Here is a 26,309-nt window from a genome sequence, read left to right as displayed (position 1 = left end):
CAGCACTTTTGACCCGTTTTTGGTCTGAAAATGGGTCCAAAAGTCCCCAAAACGAAGCATTTTGAAGTGATGTACACCGGAAATGTGATTGAAATCCTGTAGGGACATGTTCAAGGCACCCTTGTGCCGAATTGCAGGTCATTTGCTTGTTATACCAGGGCACAGGAGCCCAAAATATAAAAATTGTCTAAAAATGCCCCAAAAAACCTCCATAAAAATGATTTTAAGGCCTGTTTCAAAACGATTTACAAAGGGTCTGGGGGTATTTGCCATCTCAACCTCCACACCAAATTTCAGGTCGGTTGGTTAAGAAATGGCGGAGAAGAAGCCATTTGAAGGTTTGTCAGGAGAAGAAGAACCAGACAAATACAATATATTTGCATCACATCTTTACCACCTCGAGACGAACACGTCCGGCTGGTATGGGTAAAGGTCGTGCAATAGGTGGCCTGACACACTACCTGACATATGAAAGGATGCTCACAGCTATCCTGATGAGAGTCGCCTTCACTGCTGCCCATCTGTCCTGTCTTCTGTCCACAACAATTACGTAGCCCAATTCTGCTTCCTCCGCACTGTAGGGAGAAATCACACATTCATCATCACCACAATCACATAGCCCAGCTACGCCTCCTCAGCACTGTAGGGAGAAATCACACATTCATCAACTCTGTATCATCACCATAATTGCATATCCACGCAATGGGGGGAGAAATCACATATTCATCAACTCAGTCTATCCCAATTTTTCATTTTCATTTACATTCTTGCAAACTTACGCCTCGGCATTTCTCCTGAAAAGTTAAAGTCCAACAAGAAAGTCCATAAATTTCAAATTCATGACTTCTGTAAGATATGAACTATGTTTCCTGGCAGAAAAACCATGGGGAGTAGGACGTTCAACGTTGAAGAGTTTCACATATAACCAAGGCCCCATGAAATCTCATCATCAGCCATGCAAAAAGGGAACTCATTTTGATGTTCAACTAATAGCTGCAATGTACCATATGGTCGCTCAAGAGATGAGAATGGCTGAAAACCGCAGAGGCTGTGCACTGATTGTGCATACCTTAACACATGTGACATCATCTCGATGTCTCCTTTATACTTATAATGTGCACACAGATCACGAGCACCAGTATGTACCTCTACAAATGTATTGTCGAAATCTATGTCCTGAGCATCAATGGTTAAGTTTGCTGCTGAATCAAGCACAGAAACAATATCATGCATGGAGGGACAGTGAGTTGGTGAAGCTGGAAGTAGTATGTCAAGAGTAGGCACAAAATCACAGTTGGGCTTCAAAACATCATTATCACTAAACCAACAGTCACCCCTCACTTCAATGGCTGGTGACACAAACCCAGTGACTATGCCAGATATGCCATAATCATCATATTCTACAGTAAGATGCTGGTTTGCTTTGAGATCTTCAAAAGGGATTCTCCATAGCCTTGCAGACCCAGGCTTCTGTCGCAGACGGAAAGTACATAATGCAACTGCCCAAAGCACATCTACCTTACAAAAAGAAATCCCTGTCCTGTACTGGTGCAGCTCTATGGAATTCTCTCTAATATGAAAACAGCTGCTTCTGTTGCTTCATTTAAGCGTCTGTATAACTAGGAATATCTTGTCCCTTAGAAACTGTTAGCATTTTTTGCCGCAAACTTAAATGCATTCACAGTACCTGTCAGGCCAAGGCGACGTTTCAAAATGTCCTTCAAGCGCATGTATATGTAGCCTTATCAAGCTAGCTGTCTTGATGGTATTCAAGGCTGGAGCCCGCATGTGTATATATATGTAAATACATGTCACCAGAATGGTGAATACTAAATACATGTCACCAGAAAAAAGACATTTATTCGGCAATGAAACACCGTTTTCCTCGACTAATGATGATATGTTAACCTGCACATGAATGAGAGCGACCATTTGTGCTACGTCATACTCAGAACAACTCATTATTCCAAGAGGGGAGTAGGAAAAAGTTACATACATTGGCCGACCCAACACCAGCTTTTAATCATGTAGGGCAATTGAGTACCTTCACTTATAATTGTAGATATATCGTTTTGAATTTGTAGTCCATTTTTTACCTTTTATTTAATGAGTATCATCTTTTTTATTATCATATGGCCCCGACAACGTAAAATGAAGTATTCAACAACAACGAAGCTTTACTTCCGGGGTCAAAGGTCCATAGCGTAATGGATCAATCCAACTGCAGCGTGTAAAGTGGATAGTACATAATAAAAAAACACAAAACCACACCTAAAACTGTCGTATATTTTAACATATTATCTTTTCCTACGATCGATTAAGTGCATCAATTCTCTTAGATTATGGTCACACTTTTATAAATGCCGTGCATTAACTCCCATATCTAATAAATTTCTCTACTATTTTCGATAAGAATAATGGATGCGTCTACATCACGTGACCTTTAACCAATAAGTTTTGATTTTGGAATTTCGCGGGCGTTTTGTTATCGTCTGTCATCGCGTCGTCTGCACTGTCAGTGTCATCGGTTTCGTGTCATCTCCCACAGATCAACCGTCTCATAATTTTGCAATGGCCAACGGGTACGCGTAAGTTATGAATTTTCGTAATTATTTCAATGACATTAAGACAATTTTCAAGGAGTTTCAAACCTCAATTGAATCCTTTGATGTATCACTCTTATTGGATACCGTAGTGTTTAGTCTTAAGTTTTGTAAAATTCATTAGCATTGTTAATAATTTAAGCAAAGATATGTATGTCTTGTTTTTTTTTAATACCTACGAACTTGCCATAAATTGTACCTGATACATTTGTTGTGCAATAAACTTTGATTGATTTGAACATTTTTGCACACCCACACCCACATACAGACATAGTATGAGTAATATGACTTTGACTAAGTTTGTTGAAAATTCATTGTTTGCTCTAGCCTTATTCAAGGTCAAATGATTTTTGCTGTTGTTTTTTTTCTTCTTTCTTTTGTGTTCTCTTACTCGTAGCATAACTTTTGTCTAAGCAAATGAGCTAGGTAACTAGAAAGATGATGAAATAAATATATATACATTTGTAAGGATATGTTGAATTCTATCTGCACATTTTCATACAGTATACATTTTTCATCTGTAGAGATCAAGAACAGGAAATCGAGGAACTCAAAGAGAAGATAGAGCAAATGCAGCTCATAATTGACGGCAAAGAACTGTAAGTAGATTTAATGTACTTTTTAATATCGAAACACAGGTATTACCCGATATAGTTATGCTCTGCATGCTTGATGGAGTGATTTGTATTTGAGAGCAAATTATATGTGCATTCTGTGTAGCAACATCACATTACTTATAATAAAAAATTAAGAAGGTTCTTTTTTTATGTTTTCACTACAGAAAGACTGCTTGGCAGCTCGCCAACAATACGACTGATGTGAAGGAGTGAGTCACTTTATTATATTACTAGTAGTCTTGACAAACTAAAATACTAGTAGATATCTTCTTTTTCTTTACAATGTAAGATGCAAATTATGTGATAAAAAGATGATGCATTTGGCAATGAAGCAAATTGCATATCAAAACTGCGTATCAACACCACATAACGTTATAAAACTGAACAATTTTCTTTTTTTTTCACAAATGCTTCCACTAAAGACCTCCGGCAGATCGCAAGCAGGGCCAGAAGTGAGTCACTTTCTTAGTCTGGACTATGTAACTAATACACTTGTGTACAGTATTTACGACAAAAATTCTGTTCCAAGGATGATACTTTTTGTAGTTTGGGGAAACTCAATGTAACGGAAATAAACTAAACGAACAGACACGGACCATGAACCAGCTTTCGCCCTACTTTATGTTGTATGTTTTAGAAATTGTATATTTTTGTACCATAAATATGTAATGATATATGTTGATAGAGTTATTAGGACTCAAATGACTGTGTATCTCTGTTATATTGTATCTGACCCTCACCTCTTCCCTCGTGACCTCAATGAAAAGCAGCCTGCGTGCCGATTTGAGCTTATCATGAATAAACAAAGGTTCAAACAAATAAACAAGTCATAACATACTTTTTATATCCATACAATATTTCATGAATACCGTAAGCCTTACTTTTTTCTGTACACGTCCCTACCCAACTAAAATATTTATCCTCTTTTCTTTCAACAGACTCCAATGCTGGAACTGTCAAGGATTCGGCCATAAGTCATTTGACTGCCCCAGCCCCAAGAAGTAAGCTTATGTAGTGATTTGTTTTTATACTCAACTTATGTCTAAAGCTTTTAAAATAAGCTACATATATTTGAAATAACCAACTGCAATGCTAATCACATTTCCCCTCTTTTCATTCTACAGGTTTACCCCAGGCCAGGGCTACAGGCAGGAGAGGGGTGGGGGGCCATCCAGGAGGGGATACAGGGGGGGCAGGGGTGGTAGGAGGGGTGGATCGAGTAGGGGGGGAGGGGGGATTCATATTTACTATGGCAACTAGGGGTGGTGTATTAGATGAACTGTGATTTACATAATGTGGCTTCAAAAGTTTTCACTATGAGAGGTTAACAATTGGTGACAAGTTACTACTTTGCCATTTGGAAGAAGTTTACTATACAGAGGCAATAGACAGCATGGGTTTGGTTTTGTGATTTGTTCAACTCTTCCACTGTCATGGGTCAATAACAATACATGTACATAGATTAGCATGCAGTTCATCTTTGTTGGTAGCCAACTGCAATGAGGGGTGAAGTGAAAATGATGCCTATGTCTGTCCGTGTTGTAGCACAAAGTTGCAAAAGTAGATTGTGATATTGATATAAAACGATCTACAAGACCAATGTTTAGAAATATGGGGTTAATAAAAGTCGTTTCTTGCACCTTCTTTCCTTGCAGTATTACTGGCTTTTGGGGGAGGGGGCACTGTACAAATCATTTTTCTCCTCTATGATACAAATATATGTATACAAAGACTTACTACTGAGAGATACTTAGTCTTCAATAAAGAAAGAAACAAAGAAAGAAACAATGAAAGAAACAGAAAGAAACTACTGGTTGTGCATTATAAAACTTTAAAAGAGATAATCAGACCATCCCGTCGAACAGACGTCAAACTTACGTCATGCCGGGGTGGAAGTTGTACTTCTTCTGGCTAGCTGTTCTTTGACCCTTGTTCCAGGTTAACAGAATGATGAAACTTGAGTTTTGTTGCCAACATTCTAGTTAGAGTAGCCAAAATTCATCACTGTTATAGTAGTAATCTGAATGGTGGTGTCAAATAGCCGTGTGAACTTATTTTCACTTCACTAATCTTTATCACGAATACACTAAGGTGTGAGGGTCGAGTGGGGACAAGGCTGCTGACTATCGTGTGATCTTGAGCTATTGGCAGGCATCCTGTTATCGAGAATGACCATTTGCTCCTCTGAACTCCGCAAAATGTCAATCGATTTACTCCTTCAACAATAGAACGTTATGCAGCACCAAGGACAGCCTTGCGAAATGCGTGCCAAACTGGGATGTAAAGTGATATCATACAGGCGATAGTGGAGGTTAATATCATATTGGAACAAGCACAGAATACATGGGGAGTTTTTCGCCTTTACGTTTGAACTATACTAGAAAAAGCTAACGTCGAAACGGTTCTTTTGTTCTTACGCTGGACATCTCGCGCTGCACAAGCCCTAAGAATGTAGCACATTTTGAAACGAAATAGGAAAGCAAAGAAATGACGTAAAAATGAATAACACACACGCCCACTCAATGATTAGTTAAAATTCTGACACACTAAGACCAACCGAACCATGTATCTCCTGTAAAGTTGAATACCCTGTTTGACGTCATGTGACGTGTAAATGTAATAGTTTCCTGTTACACACGCAAATCTTTTTATCAATAATTCCATTCATTATCACCCGTTGTTGAATTCAGATTTTAGCTTAATATCCAGCATACAGCCCTCACTCAGCAATTGTTTCTTTGTGTGATTTACACTAAAAATATCACGTTATGGCATATTTTGCCCCCTTTGTGTGATTTACAATATGGTAGCACACTTTCTTTGTGGGTGGGGGTGTTGTTGACGAAAATTGATGTGTACGCGGATGTCATCCATGTTATCAAATCAGTCTGGCCTAACTGAAACTACATGTACCAAAATTATGTGGTGCTCAAAATGAGAAAAAATCTTACCATTTTATCATGCTGGTCAGGACCTGCATTCTGGAGCCACAGCAGCCTAAAGCTACTTCTGTCTTTCACCAAGTTGGTGGATCTGGAGAAAATGACTCAAGCAATGGAACACATGGTCAGCAAAAAGCACATTACCACGTTGACTCAAATGCAAACAGTCAACTGCTAACATTGACGGGTCAATACTTTCACCATTGTTGCAGTACCGAACACCTCGAGAATTACACAGCGCAGCCAACTCTGTGTTCACAGTAACACGTCTATCATCTAGGCATCTTTTGTCAAGTCTTGGCAAAATACTAGACATAACAATAGTAGATGTGGGGAAGCGGTCTTTTGCAATGGCAATCAGTTTGTCAAAGTCTCCCATGACTTCCTGTAGACCGTTCGAGAGATTATTGGTGCCAACATGTACACAAACTACAGTAGGTATACCAAAGTCAGCATTGTGGTGATGGTAAATGTCTGCAGCAACATCAACAACTTTCGCACCACGGTTTGCATGTACATAAAACTTAAAATGCGATGGCGGTACATGGTTCGCGATATACTTACATATCGAGTCTGAGAAAAGAAGCACAACTGGACGTTCAGCTGCTGTGGCCATGTTTCCCAACACAACAGGGTCGTTCTTTTCTTACGTTCTGTGGGTTGTTGTAGTTGTATACAGCAAAGAAAACGTCCTTGTACGTATAGAGGACGCCGAGTTGGATGAAATCGAACGATGTGTCGTCCTCGCGGCCTCGGCTCCGACGTGATCTTTGAACTTTGTTCGGAACAACCTATTACTATAAGGAGGGGGGGGGGGACTTCGTAAAAACACATACAAAGGCCGACCCGACATCGGTTTATTTTATATAAAAAAATTTTATATGTAAACTATTATGAGATAAATAGCATATAAAATTTCTAGTCTATTCTTAACCTTGCTATTCAAAAAGTATTAACAATTTAAGTTGTGTTGAACCCCTACACGCAAAATGAACTATTAAAAACGTGCTAGATAACTTAAACTTTAAACAACTACCGCATAAAAAGCCAACAATGCCTGTCTTTTTTTACAGTAAAATTATTTCAACAATTCAAAAGTTTGCCGATATTCATTCACATCATGTGTAGACGATCGCGCTTTGAGAGGCGTTTGTGAAGTATTAGTAGTATTACTTCCTGGGTCAAAGGTTGTTGGTGCGGAAAGTGAAACTGCATGCAAACCTGCTCGCAATCGATCGGATCGGCCTACCTCGGCCTAGTGGTATATCATCATCGTTGGTGTATGGGTTTAATTATAAGTTGTATATAAGTGCGACACAACCAATTCAGAGACGGATTGCATTTTTCTCGTCGTCAAGTCGTGATTTATTAGTGGTTGAAGCCGCCATAATTAAATTTGACCATGCCCAAAAAACCATGTTTATTTGGCAACATTTGCGAGAGCATCATACTTTGCCAATCTCCCTCGGAGTCCCTCCCGATGCATAAATTGACTGTTTCAAAATCACCCGTGCAAAAAAATTCTCTATTCAAGTTCTGCGAGACGCCAAGAGCTTCTTAGTGCAAAGGCTTGCGTGTTTACCTGCAACATGACCTCAGGTTACCTGAAAAGAACACATGTTCTTTGGCCAGCAGCAAATGGAACGCCCGGAACCTTAGATAGAACATGGATTCTTAGATAGAACATGGAACGGGGACAGCACTTTTGACCCGTTTTTGGTCTGAAAATGGGTCCAAAAGTCCCCAAAACGAAGCATTTTGAAGTGATGTACACCGGAAATGTGATTGAAATCCTGTAGGGACATGTTCAAGGCACCCTTGTGCCGAATTGCAGGTCATTTGCTTGTTATACCAGGGCACAGGAGCCCAAAATATAAAAATTGTCTAAAAATGCCCCAAAAAACCTCCATAAAAATGATTTTAAGGCCTGTTTCAAAACGATTTACAAAGGGTCTGGGGGTATTTGCCATCTCAACCTCCACACCAAATTTCAGGTCGGTTGGTTAAGAAATGGCGGAGAAGAAGCCATTTGAAGGTTTGTCAGGAGAAGAAGAACCAGACAAATACAATATATTTGCATCACATCTTTACCACCTCGAGACGAACACGTCCGGCTGGTATGGGTAAAGGTCGTGCAATAGGTGGCCTGACACACTACCTGACATATGAAAGGATGCTCACAGCTATCCTGATGAGAGTCGCCTTCACTGCTGCCCATCTGTCCTGTCTTCTGTCCACAACAATTACGTAGCCCAATTCTGCTTCCTCCGCACTGTAGGGAGAAATCACACATTCATCATCACCACAATCACATAGCCCAGCTACGCCTCCTCAGCACTGTAGGGAGAAATCACACATTCATCAACTCTGTATCATCACCATAATTGCATATCCACGCAATGGGGGGAGAAATCACATATTCATCAACTCAGTCTATCCCAATTTTTCATTTTCATTTACATTCTTGCAAACTTACGCCTCGGCATTTCTCCTGAAAAGTTAAAGTCCAACAAGAAAGTCCATAAATTTCAAATTCATGACTTCTGTAAGATATGAACTATGTTTCCTGGCAGAAAAACCATGGGGAGTAGGACGTTCAACGTTGAAGAGTTTCACATATAACCAAGGCCCCATGAAATCTCATCATCAGCCATGCAAAAAGGGAACTCATTTTGATGTTCAACTAATAGCTGCAATGTACCATATGGTCGCTCAAGAGATGAGAATGGCTGAAAACCGCAGAGGCTGTGCACTGATTGTGCATACCTTAACACATGTGACATCATCTCGATGTCTCCTTTATACTTATAATGTGCACACAGATCACGAGCACCAGTATGTACCTCTACAAATGTATTGTCGAAATCTATGTCCTGAGCATCAATGGTTAAGTTTGCTGCTGAATCAAGCACAGAAACAATATCATGCATGGAGGGACAGTGAGTTGGTGAAGCTGGAAGTAGTATGTCAAGAGTAGGCACAAAATCACAGTTGGGCTTCAAAACATCATTATCACTAAACCAACAGTCACCCCTCACTTCAATGGCTGGTGACACAAACCCAGTGACTATGCCAGATATGCCATAATCATCATATTCTACAGTAAGATGCTGGTTTGCTTTGAGATCTTCAAAAGGGATTCTCCATAGCCTTGCAGACCCAGGCTTCTGTCGCAGACGGAAAATAGCTTTGGTCTCCCACAAGCTGAGCAGTGGCTGGGCATTCCCTTGAATCAGTGGGGGTAGCTGGGCAGGTAGATCACCATTCTGACAGAACGCAGATGCCATGCTGCAGTGTTGCAACAGAGAGCAGGTACTCCACAGTTGAGATACATCCTTCACATCCATTCTGAATTTTCAACTAAGCACAATGTAGACACAACCTGAAATCAAGTAAGTCTATTTCAGGATGACAGAGGCTATTGACAGCGGCTATAGCAAACCTGTTAATAAGAATCCCCACTATAGACAGGCTAGTCAACTAAGCACAGTGCAGACAGAATGTCATTAACATTTTTACAGAATGTAAGGATGTCATCCATGAAATTTACTTGCTGTGGCCTTACCAGGATTTGTACCCAGAACCCATGGTTAAACCTTAACTGCCTCTGTACCAGTTGAGCTAACACTAACAGAGCATTTGGGATGCACTGTACAGTTGTCCAAACATTATATTAGCCAGTCAACAACACTTTTTTGAACTACTGACAGGACACAGCTACAATCTTTCAGGTCAGCATTTCACCATTAACTGATAATAACCATGTAGCAAATAACATTTTGATAATCATTTCAATCTAGGGATCTGACCACTTGGATTGAATGACGAATACCACTTAAGGATGCCATCGAAATAGTCAGTGACTAAGCCATATACATGTATGCCATAATCACACGCAGTTGTTTTTTCTCGCGTAAGTTTTACACGGACACGAAACTCGTTTTTTGTAACATAAGTAAGTTGTATCACAGGATCGAAACTTCGAATATCGAAGCCAGTTCATTTTCCCGAACTTCCGAACCCAGTCCATTTTGCTCGAACTTCTCTCGAATGGCTGTTCTAAACGTAAGTAAAAGAACAAAGTCGTTGATGCCGAACATTATGAACAACTCGACTTTTGTCCTTTTTGAGTAGTTTGACAAACATTTCGTTGAGCCGGGGGTTGAAATGAATCATTAAAATATTACCCATTAACGCATGTTCTTAAATAAATATTCGATCATTAATCTTAAATGGAGAAAACTCTGAGACTGAGCGGACATTTTTGAGCTGGGAAAACGTACTTCATCACTTACCTCTACAATAATTTCCCGAACAATTGTGAGGTGCCTCTGAATAGAGGAATCAAACCGAGGAGGCGAATGAAAGGTTTGACGAAGAAATGAAGCCAATGATTAGTTGATGTCGCAAGAGGGAATATTGGAAACTTCTGCTGTGAACAGCGGAAAGTCCACAACTGTGCCGTCTGAAGTTCTATGATTCCAAGATTCCACAAGAGTTTCGATCTTGGCCAAACCATTGCCTGACACGATGGGGATGTGATCGTAGAGGACTACCATGTCGTAGCTAGGTCTTTCTTTCTAGGTAATCATTTTTATTCTGATATTGTATATGTGGTGAATACTAAATACATGTCACCAGAAAAAAGACATTTATTCGGCAATGAAACACCGTTTTCCTCGACTAATGATGATATGTTAACCTGCACATGAATGAGAGCGACCATTTGTGCTACGTCATACTCAGAACAACTCATTATTCCAAGAGGGGAGTAGGAAAAAGTTACATACATTGGCCGACCCAACACCAGCTTTTAATCATGTAGGGCAATTGAGTACCTTCACTTATAATTGTAGATATATCGTTTTGAATTTGTAGTCCATTTTTTACCTTTTATTTAATGAGTATCATCTTTTTTATTATCATATGGCCCCGACAACGTAAAATGAAGTATTCAACAACAACGAAGCTTTACTTCCGGGGTCAAAGGTCCATAGCGTAATGGATCAATCCAACTGCAGCGTGTAAAGTGGATAGTACATAATAAAAAAACACAAAACCACACCTAAAACTGTCGTATATTTTAACATATTATCTTTTCCTACGATCGATTAAGTGCATCAATTCTCTTAGATTATGGTCACACTTTTATAAATGCCGTGCATTAACTCCCATATCTAATAAATTTCTCTACTATTTTCGATAAGAATAATGGATGCGTCTACATCACGTGACCTTTAACCAATAAGTTTTGATTTTGGAATTTCGCGGGCGTTTTGTTATCGTCTGTCATCGCGTCGTCTGCACTGTCAGTGTCATCGGTTTCGTGTCATCTCCCACAGATCAACCGTCTCATAATTTTGCAATGGCCAACGGGTACGCGTAAGTTATGAATTTTCGTAATTATTTCAATGACATTAAGACAATTTTCAAGGAGTTTCAAACCTCAATTGAATCCTTTGATGTATCACTCTTATTGGATACCGTAGTGTTTAGTCTTAAGTTTTGTAAAATTCATTAGCATTGTTAATAATTTAAGCAAAGATATGTATGTCTTGTTTTTTTTTAATACCTACGAACTTGCCATAAATTGTACCTGATACATTTGTTGTGCAATAAACTTTGATTGATTTGAACATTTTTGCACACCCACACCCACATACAGACATAGTATGAGTAATATGACTTTGACTAAGTTTGTTGAAAATTCATTGTTTGCTCTAGCCTTATTCAAGGTCAAATGATTTTTGCTGTTGTTTTTTTTCTTCTTTCTTTTGTGTTCTCTTACTCGTAGCATAACTTTTGTCTAAGCAAATGAGCTAGGTAACTAGAAAGATGATGAAATAAATATATATACATTTGTAAGGATATGTTGAATTCTATCTGCACATTTTCATACAGTATACATTTTTCATCTGTAGAGATCAAGAACAGGAAATCGAGGAACTCAAAGAGAAGATAGAGCAAATGCAGCTCATAATTGACGGCAAAGAACTGTAAGTAGATTTAATGTACTTTTTAATATCGAAACACAGGTATTACCCGATATAGTTATGCTCTGCATGCTTGATGGAGTGATTTGTATTTGAGAGCAAATTATATGTGCATTCTGTGTAGCAACATCACATTACTTATAATAAAAAATTAAGAAGGTTCTTTTTTTATGTTTTCACTACAGAAAGACTGCTTGGCAGCTCGCCAACAATACGACTGATGTGAAGGAGTGAGTCACTTTATTATATTACTAGTAGTCTTGACAAACTAAAATACTAGTAGATATCTTCTTTTTCTTTACAATGTAAGATGCAAATTATGTGATAAAAAGATGATGCATTTGGCAATGAAGCAAATTGCATATCAAAACTGCGTATCAACACCACATAACGTTATAAAACTGAACAATTTTCTTTTTTTTTCACAAATGCTTCCACTAAAGACCTCCGGCAGATCGCAAGCAGGGCCAGAAGTGAGTCACTTTCTTAGTCTGGACTATGTAACTAATACACTTGTGTACAGTATTTACGACAAAAATTCTGTTCCAAGGATGATACTTTTTGTAGTTTGGGGAAACTCAATGTAACGGAAATAAACTAAACGAACAGACACGGACCATGAACCAGCTTTCGCCCTACTTTATGTTGTATGTTTTAGAAATTGTATATTTTTGTACCATAAATATGTAATGATATATGTTGATAGAGTTATTAGGACTCAAATGACTGTGTATCTCTGTTATATTGTATCTGACCCTCACCTCTTCCCTCGTGACCTCAATGAAAAGCAGCCTGCGTGCCGATTTGAGCTTATCATGAATAAACAAAGGTTCAAACAAATAAACAAGTCATAACATACTTTTTATATCCATACAATATTTCATGAATACCGTAAGCCTTACTTTTTTCTGTACACGTCCCTACCCAACTAAAATATTTATCCTCTTTTCTTTCAACAGACTCCAATGCTGGAACTGTCAAGGATTCGGCCATAAGTCATTTGACTGCCCCAGCCCCAAGAAGTAAGCTTATGTAGTGATTTGTTTTTATACTCAACTTATGTCTAAAGCTTTTAAAATAAGCTACATATATTTGAAATAACCAACTGCAATGCTAATCACATTTCCCCTCTTTTCATTCTACAGGTTTACCCCAGGCCAGGGCTACAGGCAGGAGAGGGGTGGGGGGCCATCCAGGAGGGGATACAGGGGGGGCAGGGGTGGTAGGAGGGGTGGATCGAGTAGGGGGGGAGGGGGGATTCATATTTACTATGGCAACTAGGGGTGGTGTATTAGATGAACTGTGATTTACATAATGTGGCTTCAAAAGTTTTCACTATGAGAGGTTAACAATTGGTGACAAGTTACTACTTTGCCATTTGGAAGAAGTTTACTATACAGAGGCAATAGACAGCATGGGTTTGGTTTTGTGATTTGTTCAACTCTTCCACTGTCATGGGTCAATAACAATACATGTACATAGATTAGCATGCAGTTCATCTTTGTTGGTAGCCAACTGCAATGAGGGGTGAAGTGAAAATGATGCCTATGTCTGTCCGTGTTGTAGCACAAAGTTGCAAAAGTAGATTGTGATATTGATATAAAACGATCTACAAGACCAATGTTTAGAAATATGGGGTTAATAAAAGTCGTTTCTTGCACCTTCTTTCCTTGCAGTATTACTGGCTTTTGGGGGAGGGGGCACTGTACAAATCATTTTTCTCCTCTATGATACAAATATATGTATACAAAGACTTACTACTGAGAGATACTTAGTCTTCAATAAAGAAAGAAACAAAGAAAGAAACAATGAAAGAAACAGAAAGAAACTACTGGTTGTGCATTATAAAACTTTAAAAGAGATAATCAGACCATCCCGTCGAACAGACGTCAAACTTACGTCATGCCGGGGTGGAAGTTGTACTTCTTCTGGCTAGCTGTTCTTTGACCCTTGTTCCAGGTTAACAGAATGATGAAACTTGAGTTTTGTTGCCAACATTCTAGTTAGAGTAGCCAAAATTCATCACTGTTATAGTAGTAATCTGAATGGTGGTGTCAAATAGCCGTGTGAACTTATTTTCACTTCACTAATCTTTATCACGAATACACTAAGGTGTGAGGGTCGAGTGGGGACAAGGCTGCTGACTATCGTGTGATCTTGAGCTATTGGCAGGCATCCTGTTATCGAGAATGACCATTTGCTCCTCTGAACTCCGCAAAATGTCAATCGATTTACTCCTTCAACAATAGAACGTTATGCAGCACCAAGGACAGCCTTGCGAAATGCGTGCCAAACTGGGATGTAAAGTGATATCATACAGGCGATAGTGGAGGTTAATATCATATTGGAACAAGCACAGAATACATGGGGAGTTTTTCGCCTTTACGTTTGAACTATACTAGAAAAAGCTAACGTCGAAACGGTTCTTTTGTTCTTACGCTGGACATCTCGCGCTGCACAAGCCCTAAGAATGTAGCACATTTTGAAACGAAATAGGAAAGCAAAGAAATGACGTAAAAATGAATAACACACACGCCCACTCAATGATTAGTTAAAATTCTGACACACTAAGACCAACCGAACCATGTATCTCCTGTAAAGTTGAATACCCTGTTTGACGTCATGTGACGTGTAAATGTAATAGTTTCCTGTTACACACGCAAATCTTTTTATCAATAATTCCATTCATTATCACCCGTTGTTGAATTCAGATTTTAGCTTAATATCCAGCATACAGCCCTCACTCAGCAATTGTTTCTTTGTGTGATTTACACTAAAAATATCACGTTATGGCATATTTTGCCCCCTTTGTGTGATTTACAATATGGTAGCACACTTTCTTTGTGGGTGGGGGTGTTGTTGACGAAAATTGATGTGTACGCGGATGTCATCCATGTTATCAAATCAGTCTGGCCTAACTGAAACTACATGTACCAAAATTATGTGGTGCTCAAAATGAGAAAAAATCTTACCATTTTATCATGCTGGTCAGGACCTGCATTCTGGAGCCACAGCAGCCTAAAGCTACTTCTGTCTTTCACCAAGTTGGTGGATCTGGAGAAAATGACTCAAGCAATGGAACACATGGTCAGCAAAAAGCACATTACCACGTTGACTCAAATGCAAACAGTCAACTGCTAACATTGACGGGTCAATACTTTCACCATTGTTGCAGTACCGAACACCTCGAGAATTACACAGCGCAGCCAACTCTGTGTTCACAGTAACACGTCTATCATCTAGGCATCTTTTGTCAAGTCTTGGCAAAATACTAGACATAACAATAGTAGATGTGGGGAAGCGGTCTTTTGCAATGGCAATCAGTTTGTCAAAGTCTCCCATGACTTCCTGTAGACCGTTCGAGAGATTATTGGTGCCAACATGTACACAAACTACAGTAGGTATACCAAAGTCAGCATTGTGGTGATGGTAAATGTCTGCAGCAACATCAACAACTTTCGCACCACGGTTTGCATGTACATAAAACTTAAAATGCGATGGCGGTACATGGTTCGCGATATACTTACATATCGAGTCTGAGAAAAGAAGCACAACTGGACGTTCAGCTGCTGTGGCCATGTTTCCCAACACAACAGGGTCGTTCTTTTCTTACGTTCTGTGGGTTGTTGTAGTTGTATACAGCAAAGAAAACGTCCTTGTACGTATAGAGGACGCCGAGTTGGATGAAATCGAACGATGTGTCGTCCTCGCGGCCTCGGCTCCGACGTGATCTTTGAACTTTGTTCGGAACAACCTATTACTATAAGGAGGGGGGGGGGGGACTTCGTAAAAACACATACAAAGGCCGACCCGACATCGGTTTATTTTATATAAAAAAATTTTATATGTAAACTATTATGAGATAAATAGCATATAAAATTTCTAGTCTATTCTTAACCTTGCTATTCAAAAAGTATTAACAATTTAAGTTGTGTTGAACCCCTACACGCAAAATGAACTATTAAAAACGTGCTAGATAACTTAAACTTTAAACAACTACCGCATAAAAAGCCAACAATGCCTGTCTTTTTTTACAGTAAAATTATTTCAACAATTCAAAAGTTTGCCGATATTCATTCACATCATGTGTAGACGATCGCGCTTTGAGAGGCGTTTGTGAAGTATTAGTAGTATTACTTCCTGGGTCAAAGGTTGTTGGTGCGGAAAGTGAAACTGCATGCAAACCTGCTCGCAATCGATCGGATCGGCCTACCTCGGCCTAGTGGTATATCATCATCGTTGGTGTATGGGTTTAATTATAAGTTGTATATAAGTGCGACACAACCAATTCAGAGACGGATTGCATTTTTCTCGTCGTCAAGTCGTGATTTATTAGTGGTTGAAGCCGCCATAATTAAATTTGACCATGCCCAAAAAACCATGTTTATTTGGCAACATTTGCGAGAGCATCATACTTTGCCAATCTCCCTCGGAGTCCCTCCCGATGCATAAATTGACTGTTTCAAAATCACCCGTGCAAAAAAATTCTCTATTCAAGTTCTGCGAGACGCCAAGAGCTTCTTAGTGCAAAGGCTTGCGTGTTTACCTGCAACATGACCTCAGGTTACCTGAAAAGAACACATGTTCTTTGGCCAGCAGCAAATGGAACGCCCGGAACCTTAGATAGAACATGGATTCTTAGATAGAACATGGAACGGGGACAGCACTTTTGACCCGTTTTTGGTCTGAAAATGGGTCCAAAAGTCCCCAAAACGAAGCATTTTGAAGTGATGTACACCGGAAATGTGATTGAAATCCTGTAGGGACATGTTCAAGGCACCCTTGTGCCGAATTGCAGGTCATTTGCTTGTTATACCAGGGCACAGGAGCCCAAAATATAAAAATTGTCTAAAAATGCCCCAAAAAACCTCCATAAAAATGATTTTAAGGCCTGTTTCAAAACGATTTACAAAGGGTCTGGGGGTATTTGCCATCTCAACCTCCACACCAAATTTCAGGTCGGTTGGTTAAGAAATGGCGGAGAAGAAGCCATTTGAAGGTTTGTCAGGAGAAGAAGAACCAGACAAATACAATATATTTGCATCACATCTTTACCACCTCGAGACGAACACGTCCGGCTGGTATGGGTAAAGGTCGTGCAATAGGTGGCCTGACACACTACCTGACATATGAAAGGATGCTCACAGCTATCCTGATGAGAGTCGCCTTCACTGCTGCCCATCTGTCCTGTCTTCTGTCCACAACAATTACGTAGCCCAATTCTGCTTCCTCCGCACTGTAGGGAGAAATCACACATTCATCATCACCACAATCACATAGCCCAGCTACGCCTCCTCAGCACTGTAGGGAGAAATCACACATTCATCAACTCTGTATCATCACCATAATTGCATATCCACGCAATGGGGGGAGAAATCACATATTCATCAACTCAGTCTATCCCAATTTTTCATTTTCATTTACATTCTTGCAAACTTACGCCTCGGCATTTCTCCTGAAAAGTTAAAGTCCAACAAGAAAGTCCATAAATTTCAAATTCATGACTTCTGTAAGATATGAACTATGTTTCCTGGCAGAAAAACCATGGGGAGTAGGACGTTCAACGTTGAAGAGTTTCACATATAACCAAGGCCCCATGAAATCTCATCATCAGCCATGCAAAAAGGGAACTCATTTTGATGTTCAACTAATAGCTGCAATGTACCATATGGTCGCTCAAGAGATGAGAATGGCTGAAAACCGCAGAGGCTGTGCACTGATTGTGCATACCTTAACACATGTGACATCATCTCGATGTCTCCTTTATACTTATAATGTGCACACAGATCACGAGCACCAGTATGTACCTCTACAAATGTATTGTCGAAATCTATGTCCTGAGCATCAATGGTTAAGTTTGCTGCTGAATCAAGCACAGAAACAATATCATGCATGGAGGGACAGTGAGTTGGTGAAGCTGGAAGTAGTATGTCAAGAGTAGGCACAAAATCACAGTTGGGCTTCAAAACATCATTATCACTAAACCAACAGTCACCCCTCACTTCAATGGCTGGTGACACAAACCCAGTGACTATGCCAGATATGCCATAATCATCATATTCTACAGTAAGATGCTGGTTTGCTTTGAGATCTTCAAAAGGGATTCTCCATAGCCTTGCAGACCCAGGCTTCTGTCGCAGACGGAAAATAGCTTTGGTCTCCCACAAGCTGAGCAGTGGCTGGGCATTCCCTTGAATCAGTGGGGGTAGCTGGGCAGGTAGATCACCATTCTGACAGAACGCAGATGCCATGCTGCAGTGTTGCAACAGAGAGCAGGTACTCCACAGTTGAGATACATCCTTCACATCCATTCTGAATTTTCAACTAAGCACAATGTAGACACAACCTGAAATCAAGTAAGTCTATTTCAGGATGACAGAGGCTATTGACAGCGGCTATAGCAAACCTGTTAATAAGAATCCCCACTATAGACAGGCTAGTCAACTAAGCACAGTGCAGACAGAATGTCATTAACATTTTTACAGAATGTAAGGATGTCATCCATGAAATTTACTTGCTGTGGCCTTACCAGGATTTGTACCCAGAACCCATGGTTAAACCTTAACTGCCTCTGTACCAGTTGAGCTAACACTAACAGAGCATTTGGGATGCACTGTACAGTTGTCCAAACATTATATTAGCCAGTCAACAACACTTTTTTGAACTACTGACAGGACACAGCTACAATCTTTCAGGTCAGCATTTCACCATTAACTGATAATAACCATGTAGCAAATAACATTTTGATAATCATTTCAATCTAGGGATCTGACCACTTGGATTGAATGACGAATACCACTTAAGGATGCCATCGAAATAGTCAGTGACTAAGCCATATACATGTATGCCATAATCACACGCAGTTGTTTTTTCTCGCGTAAGTTTTACACGGACACGAAACTCGTTTTTTGTAACATAAGTAAGTTGTATCACAGGATCGAAACTTCGAATATCGAAGCCAGTTCATTTTCCCGAACTTCCGAACCCAGTCCATTTTGCTCGAACTTCTCTCGAATGGCTGTTCTAAACGTAAGTAAAAGAACAAAGTCGTTGATGCCGAACATTATGAACAACTCGACTTTTGTCCTTTTTGAGTAGTTTGACAAACATTTCGTTGAGCCGGGGGTTGAAATGAATCATTAAAATATTACCCATTAACGCATGTTCTTAAATAAATATTCGATCATTAATCTTAAATGGAGAAAACTCTGAGACTGAGCGGACATTTTTGAGCTGGGAAAACGTACTTCATCACTTACCTCTACAATAATTTCCCGAACAATTGTGAGGTGCCTCTGAATAGAGGAATCAAACCGAGGAGGCGAATGAAAGGTTTGACGAAGAAATGAAGCCAATGATTAGTTGATGTCGCAAGAGGGAATATTGGAAACTTCTGCTGTGAACAGCGGAAAGTCCACAACTGTGCCGTCTGAAGTTCTATGATTCCAAGATTCCACAAGAGTTTCGATCTTGGCCAAACCATTGCCTGACACGATGGGGATGTGATCGTAGAGGACTACCATGTCGTAGCTAGGTCTTTCTTTCTAGGTAATCATTTTTATTCTGATATTGTATATGTGGTGAATACTAAATACATGTCACCAGAAAAAAGACATTTATTCGGCAATGAAACACCGTTTTCCTCGACTAATGATGATATGTTAACCTGCACATGAATGAGAGCGACCATTTGTGCTACGTCATACTCAGAACAACTCATTATTCCAAGAGGGGAGTAGGAAAAAGTTACATACATTGGCCGACCCAACACCAGCTTTTAATCATGTAGGGCAATTGAGTACCTTCACTTATAATTGTAGATATATCGTTTTGAATTTGTAGTCCATTTTTTACCTTTTATTTAATGAGTATCATCTTTTTTATTATCATATGGCCCCGACAACGTAAAATGAAGTATTCAACAACAACGAAGCTTTACTTCCGGGGTCAAAGGTCCATAGCGTAATGGATCAATCCAACTGCAGCGTGTAAAGTGGATAGTACATAATAAAAAAACACAAAACCACACCTAAAACTGTCGTATATTTTAACATATTATCTTTTCCTACGATCGATTAAGTGCATCAATTCTCTTAGATTATGGTCACACTTTTATAAATGCCGTGCATTAACTCCCATATCTAATAAATTTCTCTACTATTTTCGATAAGAATAATGGATGCGTCTACATCACGTGACCTTTAACCAATAAGTTTTGATTTTGGAATTTCGCGGGCGTTTTGTTATCGTCTGTCATCGCGTCGTCTGCACTGTCAGTGTCATCGGTTTCGTGTCATCTCCCACAGATCAACCGTCTCATAATTTTGCAATGGCCAACGGGTACGCGTAAGTTATGAATTTTCGTAATTATTTCAATGACATTAAGACAATTTTCAAGGAGTTTCAAACCTCAATTGAATCCTTTGATGTATCACTCTTATTGGATACCGTAGTGTTTAGTCTTAAGTTTTGTAAAATTCATTAGCATTGTTAATAATTTAAGCAAAGATATGTATGTCTTGTTTTTTTTTAATACCTACGAACTTGCCATAAATTGTACCTGATACATTTGTTGTGCAATAAACTTTGATTGATTTGAACATTTTTGCACACCCACACCCACATACAGACATAGTATGAGTAATATGACTTTGACTAAGTTTGTTGAAAATTCATTGTTTGCTCTAGCCTTATTCAAGGTCAAATGATTTTTGCTGTTGTTTTTTTTCTTCTTTCTTTTGTGTTCTCTTACTCGTAGCATAACTTTTGTCTAAGCAAATGAGCTAGGTAACTAGAAAGATGATGAAATAAATATATATACATTTGTAAGGATATGTTGAATTCTATCTGCACATTTTCATACAGTATACATTTTTCATCTGTAGAGATCAAGAACAGGAAATCGAGGAACTCAAAGAGAAGATAGAGCAAATGCAGCTCATAATTGACGGCAAAGAACTGTAAGTAGATTTAATGTACTTTTTAATATCGAAACACAGGTATTACCCGATATAGTTATGCTCTGCATGCTTGATGGAGTGATTTGTATTTGAGAGCAAATTATATGTGCATTCTGTGTAGCAACATCACATTACTTATAATAAAAAATTAAGAAGGTTCTTTTTTTATGTTTTCACTACAGAAAGACTGCTTGGCAGCTCGCCAACAATACGACTGATGTGAAGGAGTGAGTCACTTTATTATATTACTAGTAGTCTTGACAAACTAAAATACTAGTAGATATCTTCTTTTTCTTTACAATGTAAGATGCAAATTATGTGATAAAAAGATGATGCATTTGGCAATGAAGCAAATTGCATATCAAAACTGCGTATCAACACCACATAACGTTATAAAACTGAACAATTTTCTTTTTTTTTCACAAATGCTTCCACTAAAGACCTCCGGCAGATCGCAAGCAGGGCCAGAAGTGAGTCACTTTCTTAGTCTGGACTATGTAACTAATACACTTGTGTACAGTATTTACGACAAAAATTCTGTTCCAAGGATGATACTTTTTGTAGTTTGGGGAAACTCAATGTAACGGAAATAAACTAAACGAACAGACACGGACCATGAACCAGCTTTCGCCCTACTTTATGTTGTATGTTTTAGAAATTGTATATTTTTGTACCATAAATATGTAATGATATATGTTGATAGAGTTATTAGGACTCAAATGACTGTGTATCTCTGTTATATTGTATCTGACCCTCACCTCTTCCCTCGTGACCTCAATGAAAAGCAGCCTGCGTGCCGATTTGAGCTTATCATGAATAAACAAAGGTTCAAACAAATAAACAAGTCATAACATACTTTTTATATCCATACAATATTTCATGAATACCGTAAGCCTTACTTTTTTCTGTACACGTCCCTACCCAACTAAAATATTTATCCTCTTTTCTTTCAACAGACTCCAATGCTGGAACTGTCAAGGATTCGGCCATAAGTCATTTGACTGCCCCAGCCCCAAGAAGTAAGCTTATGTAGTGATTTGTTTTTATACTCAACTTATGTCTAAAGCTTTTAAAATAAGCTACATATATTTGAAATAACCAACTGCAATGCTAATCACATTTCCCCTCTTTTCATTCTACAGGTTTACCCCAGGCCAGGGCTACAGGCAGGAGAGGGGTGGGGGGCCATCCAGGAGGGGATACAGGGGGGGCAGGGGTGGTAGGAGGGGTGGATCGAGTAGGGGGGGAGGGGGGATTCATATTTACTATGGCAACTAGGGGTGGTGTATTAGATGAACTGTGATTTACATAATGTGGCTTCAAAAGTTTTCACTATGAGAGGTTAACAATTGGTGACAAGTTACTACTTTGCCATTTGGAAGAAGTTTACTATACAGAGGCAATAGACAGCATGGGTTTGGTTTTGTGATTTGTTCAACTCTTCCACTGTCATGGGTCAATAACAATACATGTACATAGATTAGCATGCAGTTCATCTTTGTTGGTAGCCAACTGCAATGAGGGGTGAAGTGAAAATGATGCCTATGTCTGTCCGTGTTGTAGCACAAAGTTGCAAAAGTAGATTGTGATATTGATATAAAACGATCTACAAGACCAATGTTTAGAAATATGGGGTTAATAAAAGTCGTTTCTTGCACCTTCTTTCCTTGCAGTATTACTGGCTTTTGGGGGAGGGGGCACTGTACAAATCATTTTTCTCCTCTATGATACAAATATATGTATACAAAGACTTACTACTGAGAGATACTTAGTCTTCAATAAAGAAAGAAACAAAGAAAGAAACAATGAAAGAAACAGAAAGAAACTACTGGTTGTGCATTATAAAACTTTAAAAGAGATAATCAGACCATCCCGTCGAACAGACGTCAAACTTACGTCATGCCGGGGTGGAAGTTGTACTTCTTCTGGCTAGCTGTTCTTTGACCCTTGTTCCAGGTTAACAGAATGATGAAACTTGAGTTTTGTTGCCAACATTCTAGTTAGAGTAGCCAAAATTCATCACTGTTATAGTAGTAATCTGAATGGTGGTGTCAAATAGCCGTGTGAACTTATTTTCACTTCACTAATCTTTATCACGAATACACTAAGGTGTGAGGGTCGAGTGGGGACAAGGCTGCTGACTATCGTGTGATCTTGAGCTATTGGCAGGCATCCTGTTATCGAGAATGACCATTTGCTCCTCTGAACTCCGCAAAATGTCAATCGATTTACTCCTTCAACAATAGAACGTTATGCAGCACCAAGGACAGCCTTGCGAAATGCGTGCCAAACTGGGATGTAAAGTGATATCATACAGGCGATAGTGGAGGTTAATATCATATTGGAACAAGCACAGAATACATGGGGAGTTTTTCGCCTTTACGTTTGAACTATACTAGAAAAAGCTAACGTCGAAACGGTTCTTTTGTTCTTACGCTGGACATCTCGCGCTGCACAAGCCCTAAGAATGTAGCACATTTTGAAACGAAATAGGAAAGCAAAGAAATGACGTAAAAATGAATAACACACACGCCCACTCAATGATTAGTTAAAATTCTGACACACTAAGACCAACCGAACCATGTATCTCCTGTAAAGTTGAATACCCTGTTTGACGTCATGTGACGTGTAAATGTAATAGTTTCCTGTTACACACGCAAATCTTTTTATCAATAATTCCATTCATTATCACCCGTTGTTGAATTCAGATTTTAGCTTAATATCCAGCATACAGCCCTCACTCAGCAATTGTTTCTTTGTGTGATTTACACTAAAAATATCACGTTATGGCATATTTTGCCCCCTTTGTGTGATTTACAATATGGTAGCACACTTTCTTTGTGGGTGGGGGTGTTGTTGACGAAAATTGATGTGTACGCGGATGTCATCCATGTTATCAAATCAGTCTGGCCTAACTGAAACTACATGTACCAAAATTATGTGGTGCTCAAAATGAGAAAAAATCTTACCATTTTATCATGCTGGTCAGGACCTGCATTCTGGAGCCACAGCAGCCTAAAGCTACTTCTGTCTTTCACCAAGTTGGTGGATCTGGAGAAAATGACTCAAGCAATGGAACACATGGTCAGCAAAAAGCACATTACCACGTTGACTCAAATGCAAACAGTCAACTGCTAACATTGACGGGTCAATACTTTCACCATTGTTGCAGTACCGAACACCTCGAGAATTACACAGCGCAGCCAACTCTGTGTTCACAGTAACACGTCTATCATCTAGGCATCTTTTGTCAAGTCTTGGCAAAATACTAGACATAACAATAGTAGATGTGGGGAAGCGGTCTTTTGCAATGGCAATCAGTTTGTCAAAGTCTCCCATGACTTCCTGTAGACCGTTCGAGAGATTATTGGTGCCAACATGTACACAAACTACAGTAGGTATACCAAAGTCAGCATTGTGGTGATGGTAAATGTCTGCAGCAACATCAACAACTTTCGCACCACGGTTTGCATGTACATAAAACTTAAAATGCGATGGCGGTACATGGTTCGCGATATACTTACATATCGAGTCTGAGAAAAGAAGCACAACTGGACGTTCAGCTGCTGTGGCCATGTTTCCCAACACAACAGGGTCGTTCTTTTCTTACGTTCTGTGGGTTGTTGTAGTTGTATACAGCAAAGAAAACGTCCTTGTACGTATAGAGGACGCCGAGTTGGATGAAATCGAACGATGTGTCGTCCTCGCGGCCTCGGCTCCGACGTGATCTTTGAACTTTGTTCGGAACAACCTATTACTATAAGGAGGGGGGGGGGGGACTTCGTAAAAACACATACAAAGGCCGACCCGACATCGGTTTATTTTATATAAAAAAATTTTATATGTAAACTATTATGAGATAAATAGCATATAAAATTTCTAGTCTATTCTTAACCTTGCTATTCAAAAAGTATTAACAATTTAAGTTGTGTTGAACCCCTACACGCAAAATGAACTATTAAAAACGTGCTAGATAACTTAAACTTTAAACAACTACCGCATAAAAAGCCAACAATGCCTGTCTTTTTTTACAGTAAAATTATTTCAACAATTCAAAAGTTTGCCGATATTCATTCACATCATGTGTAGACGATCGCGCTTTGAGAGGCGTTTGTGAAGTATTAGTAGTATTACTTCCTGGGTCAAAGGTTGTTGGTGCGGAAAGTGAAACTGCATGCAAACCTGCTCGCAATCGATCGGATCGGCCTACCTCGGCCTAGTGGTATATCATCATCGTTGGTGTATGGGTTTAATTATAAGTTGTATATAAGTGCGACACAACCAATTCAGAGACGGATTGCATTTTTCTCGTCGTCAAGTCGTGATTTATTAGTGGTTGAAGCCGCCATAATTAAATTTGACCATGCCCAAAAAACCATGTTTATTTGGCAACATTTGCGAGAGCATCATACTTTGCCAATCTCCCTCGGAGTCCCTCCCGATGCATAAATTGACTGTTTCAAAATCACCCGTGCAAAAAAATTCTCTATTCAAGTTCTGCGAGACGCCAAGAGCTTCTTAGTGCAAAGGCTTGCGTGTTTACCTGCAACATGACCTCAGGTTACCTGAAAAGAACACATGTTCTTTGGCCAGCAGCAAATGGAACGCCCGGAACCTTAGATAGAACATGGATTCTTAGATAGAACATGGAACGGGGACAGCACTTTTGACCCGTTTTTGGTCTGAAAATGGGTCCAAAAGTCCCCAAAACGAAGCATTTTGAAGTGATGTACACCGGAAATGTGATTGAAATCCTGTAGGGACATGTTCAAGGCACCCTTGTGCCGAATTGCAGGTCATTTGCTTGTTATACCAGGGCACAGGAGCCCAAAATATAAAAATTGTCTAAAAATGCCCCAAAAAACCTCCATAAAAATGATTTTAAGGCCTGTTTCAAAACGATTTACAAAGGGTCTGGGGGTATTTGCCATCTCAACCTCCACACCAAATTTCAGGTCGGTTGGTTAAGAAATGGCGGAGAAGAAGCCATTTGAAGGTTTGTCAGGAGAAGAAGAACCAGACAAATACAATATATTTGCATCACATCTTTACCACCTCGAGACGAACACGTCCGGCTGGTATGGGTAAAGGTCGTGCAATAGGTGGCCTGACACACTACCTGACATATGAAAGGATGCTCACAGCTATCCTGATGAGAGTCGCCTTCACTGCTGCCCATCTGTCCTGTCTTCTG

General features: G+C 39.4%; 3 protein-coding genes across 3 annotated transcripts; all 3 read left to right on the top strand.

Annotated features, from left to right (window-relative positions):
* The first annotated feature begins 1,828 nt into the window (after window positions 1-1,828).
* LOC136426412 (uncharacterized) lies at window positions 1,829-5,163 on the top strand. The gene is made up of 7 exons (XM_066415077.1): window positions 1,829-2,588; window positions 3,128-3,202; window positions 3,385-3,429; window positions 3,643-3,672; window positions 4,159-4,221; window positions 4,345-4,421; window positions 5,159-5,163. Exons 1-7 carry the CDS (start codon window positions 2,572-2,574, stop codon window positions 5,161-5,163), a joined length of 312 nt encoding a protein of 103 aa, XP_066271174.1. The 5' UTR covers window positions 1,829-2,571.
* Window positions 5,164-8,680: 3,517 nt separating this feature from the next.
* LOC136426411 (uncharacterized) lies at window positions 8,681-14,119 on the top strand. The gene is made up of 7 exons (XM_066415076.1): window positions 8,681-11,544; window positions 12,084-12,158; window positions 12,341-12,385; window positions 12,599-12,628; window positions 13,115-13,177; window positions 13,301-13,377; window positions 14,115-14,119. The coding sequence occupies exons 1-7, from the start codon at window positions 11,528-11,530 to the stop codon at window positions 14,117-14,119; spliced, it is 312 nt and encodes a 103-aa protein (XP_066271173.1). The 5' UTR covers window positions 8,681-11,527.
* A 3,518-nt stretch (window positions 14,120-17,637) lies between these two features.
* Window positions 17,638-23,076, top strand: LOC136426410 (uncharacterized). Its single transcript, XM_066415075.1, has 7 exons — window positions 17,638-20,501; window positions 21,041-21,115; window positions 21,298-21,342; window positions 21,556-21,585; window positions 22,072-22,134; window positions 22,258-22,334; window positions 23,072-23,076. Exons 1-7 carry the CDS (start codon window positions 20,485-20,487, stop codon window positions 23,074-23,076), a joined length of 312 nt encoding a protein of 103 aa, XP_066271172.1. The 5' UTR covers window positions 17,638-20,484.
* The last annotated feature ends 3,233 nt before the right edge of the window (window positions 23,077-26,309 follow it).

The sequence above is a fragment of the Branchiostoma lanceolatum genome, chromosome 2 (assembly GCF_035083965.1).
Source record: "Branchiostoma lanceolatum isolate klBraLanc5 chromosome 2, klBraLanc5.hap2, whole genome shotgun sequence".
Classification (NCBI taxonomy): Eukaryota; Metazoa; Chordata; class Leptocardii; order Amphioxiformes; family Branchiostomatidae; genus Branchiostoma; species Branchiostoma lanceolatum.
This window is presented reverse-complemented; position numbering and strand designations above follow the sequence as displayed.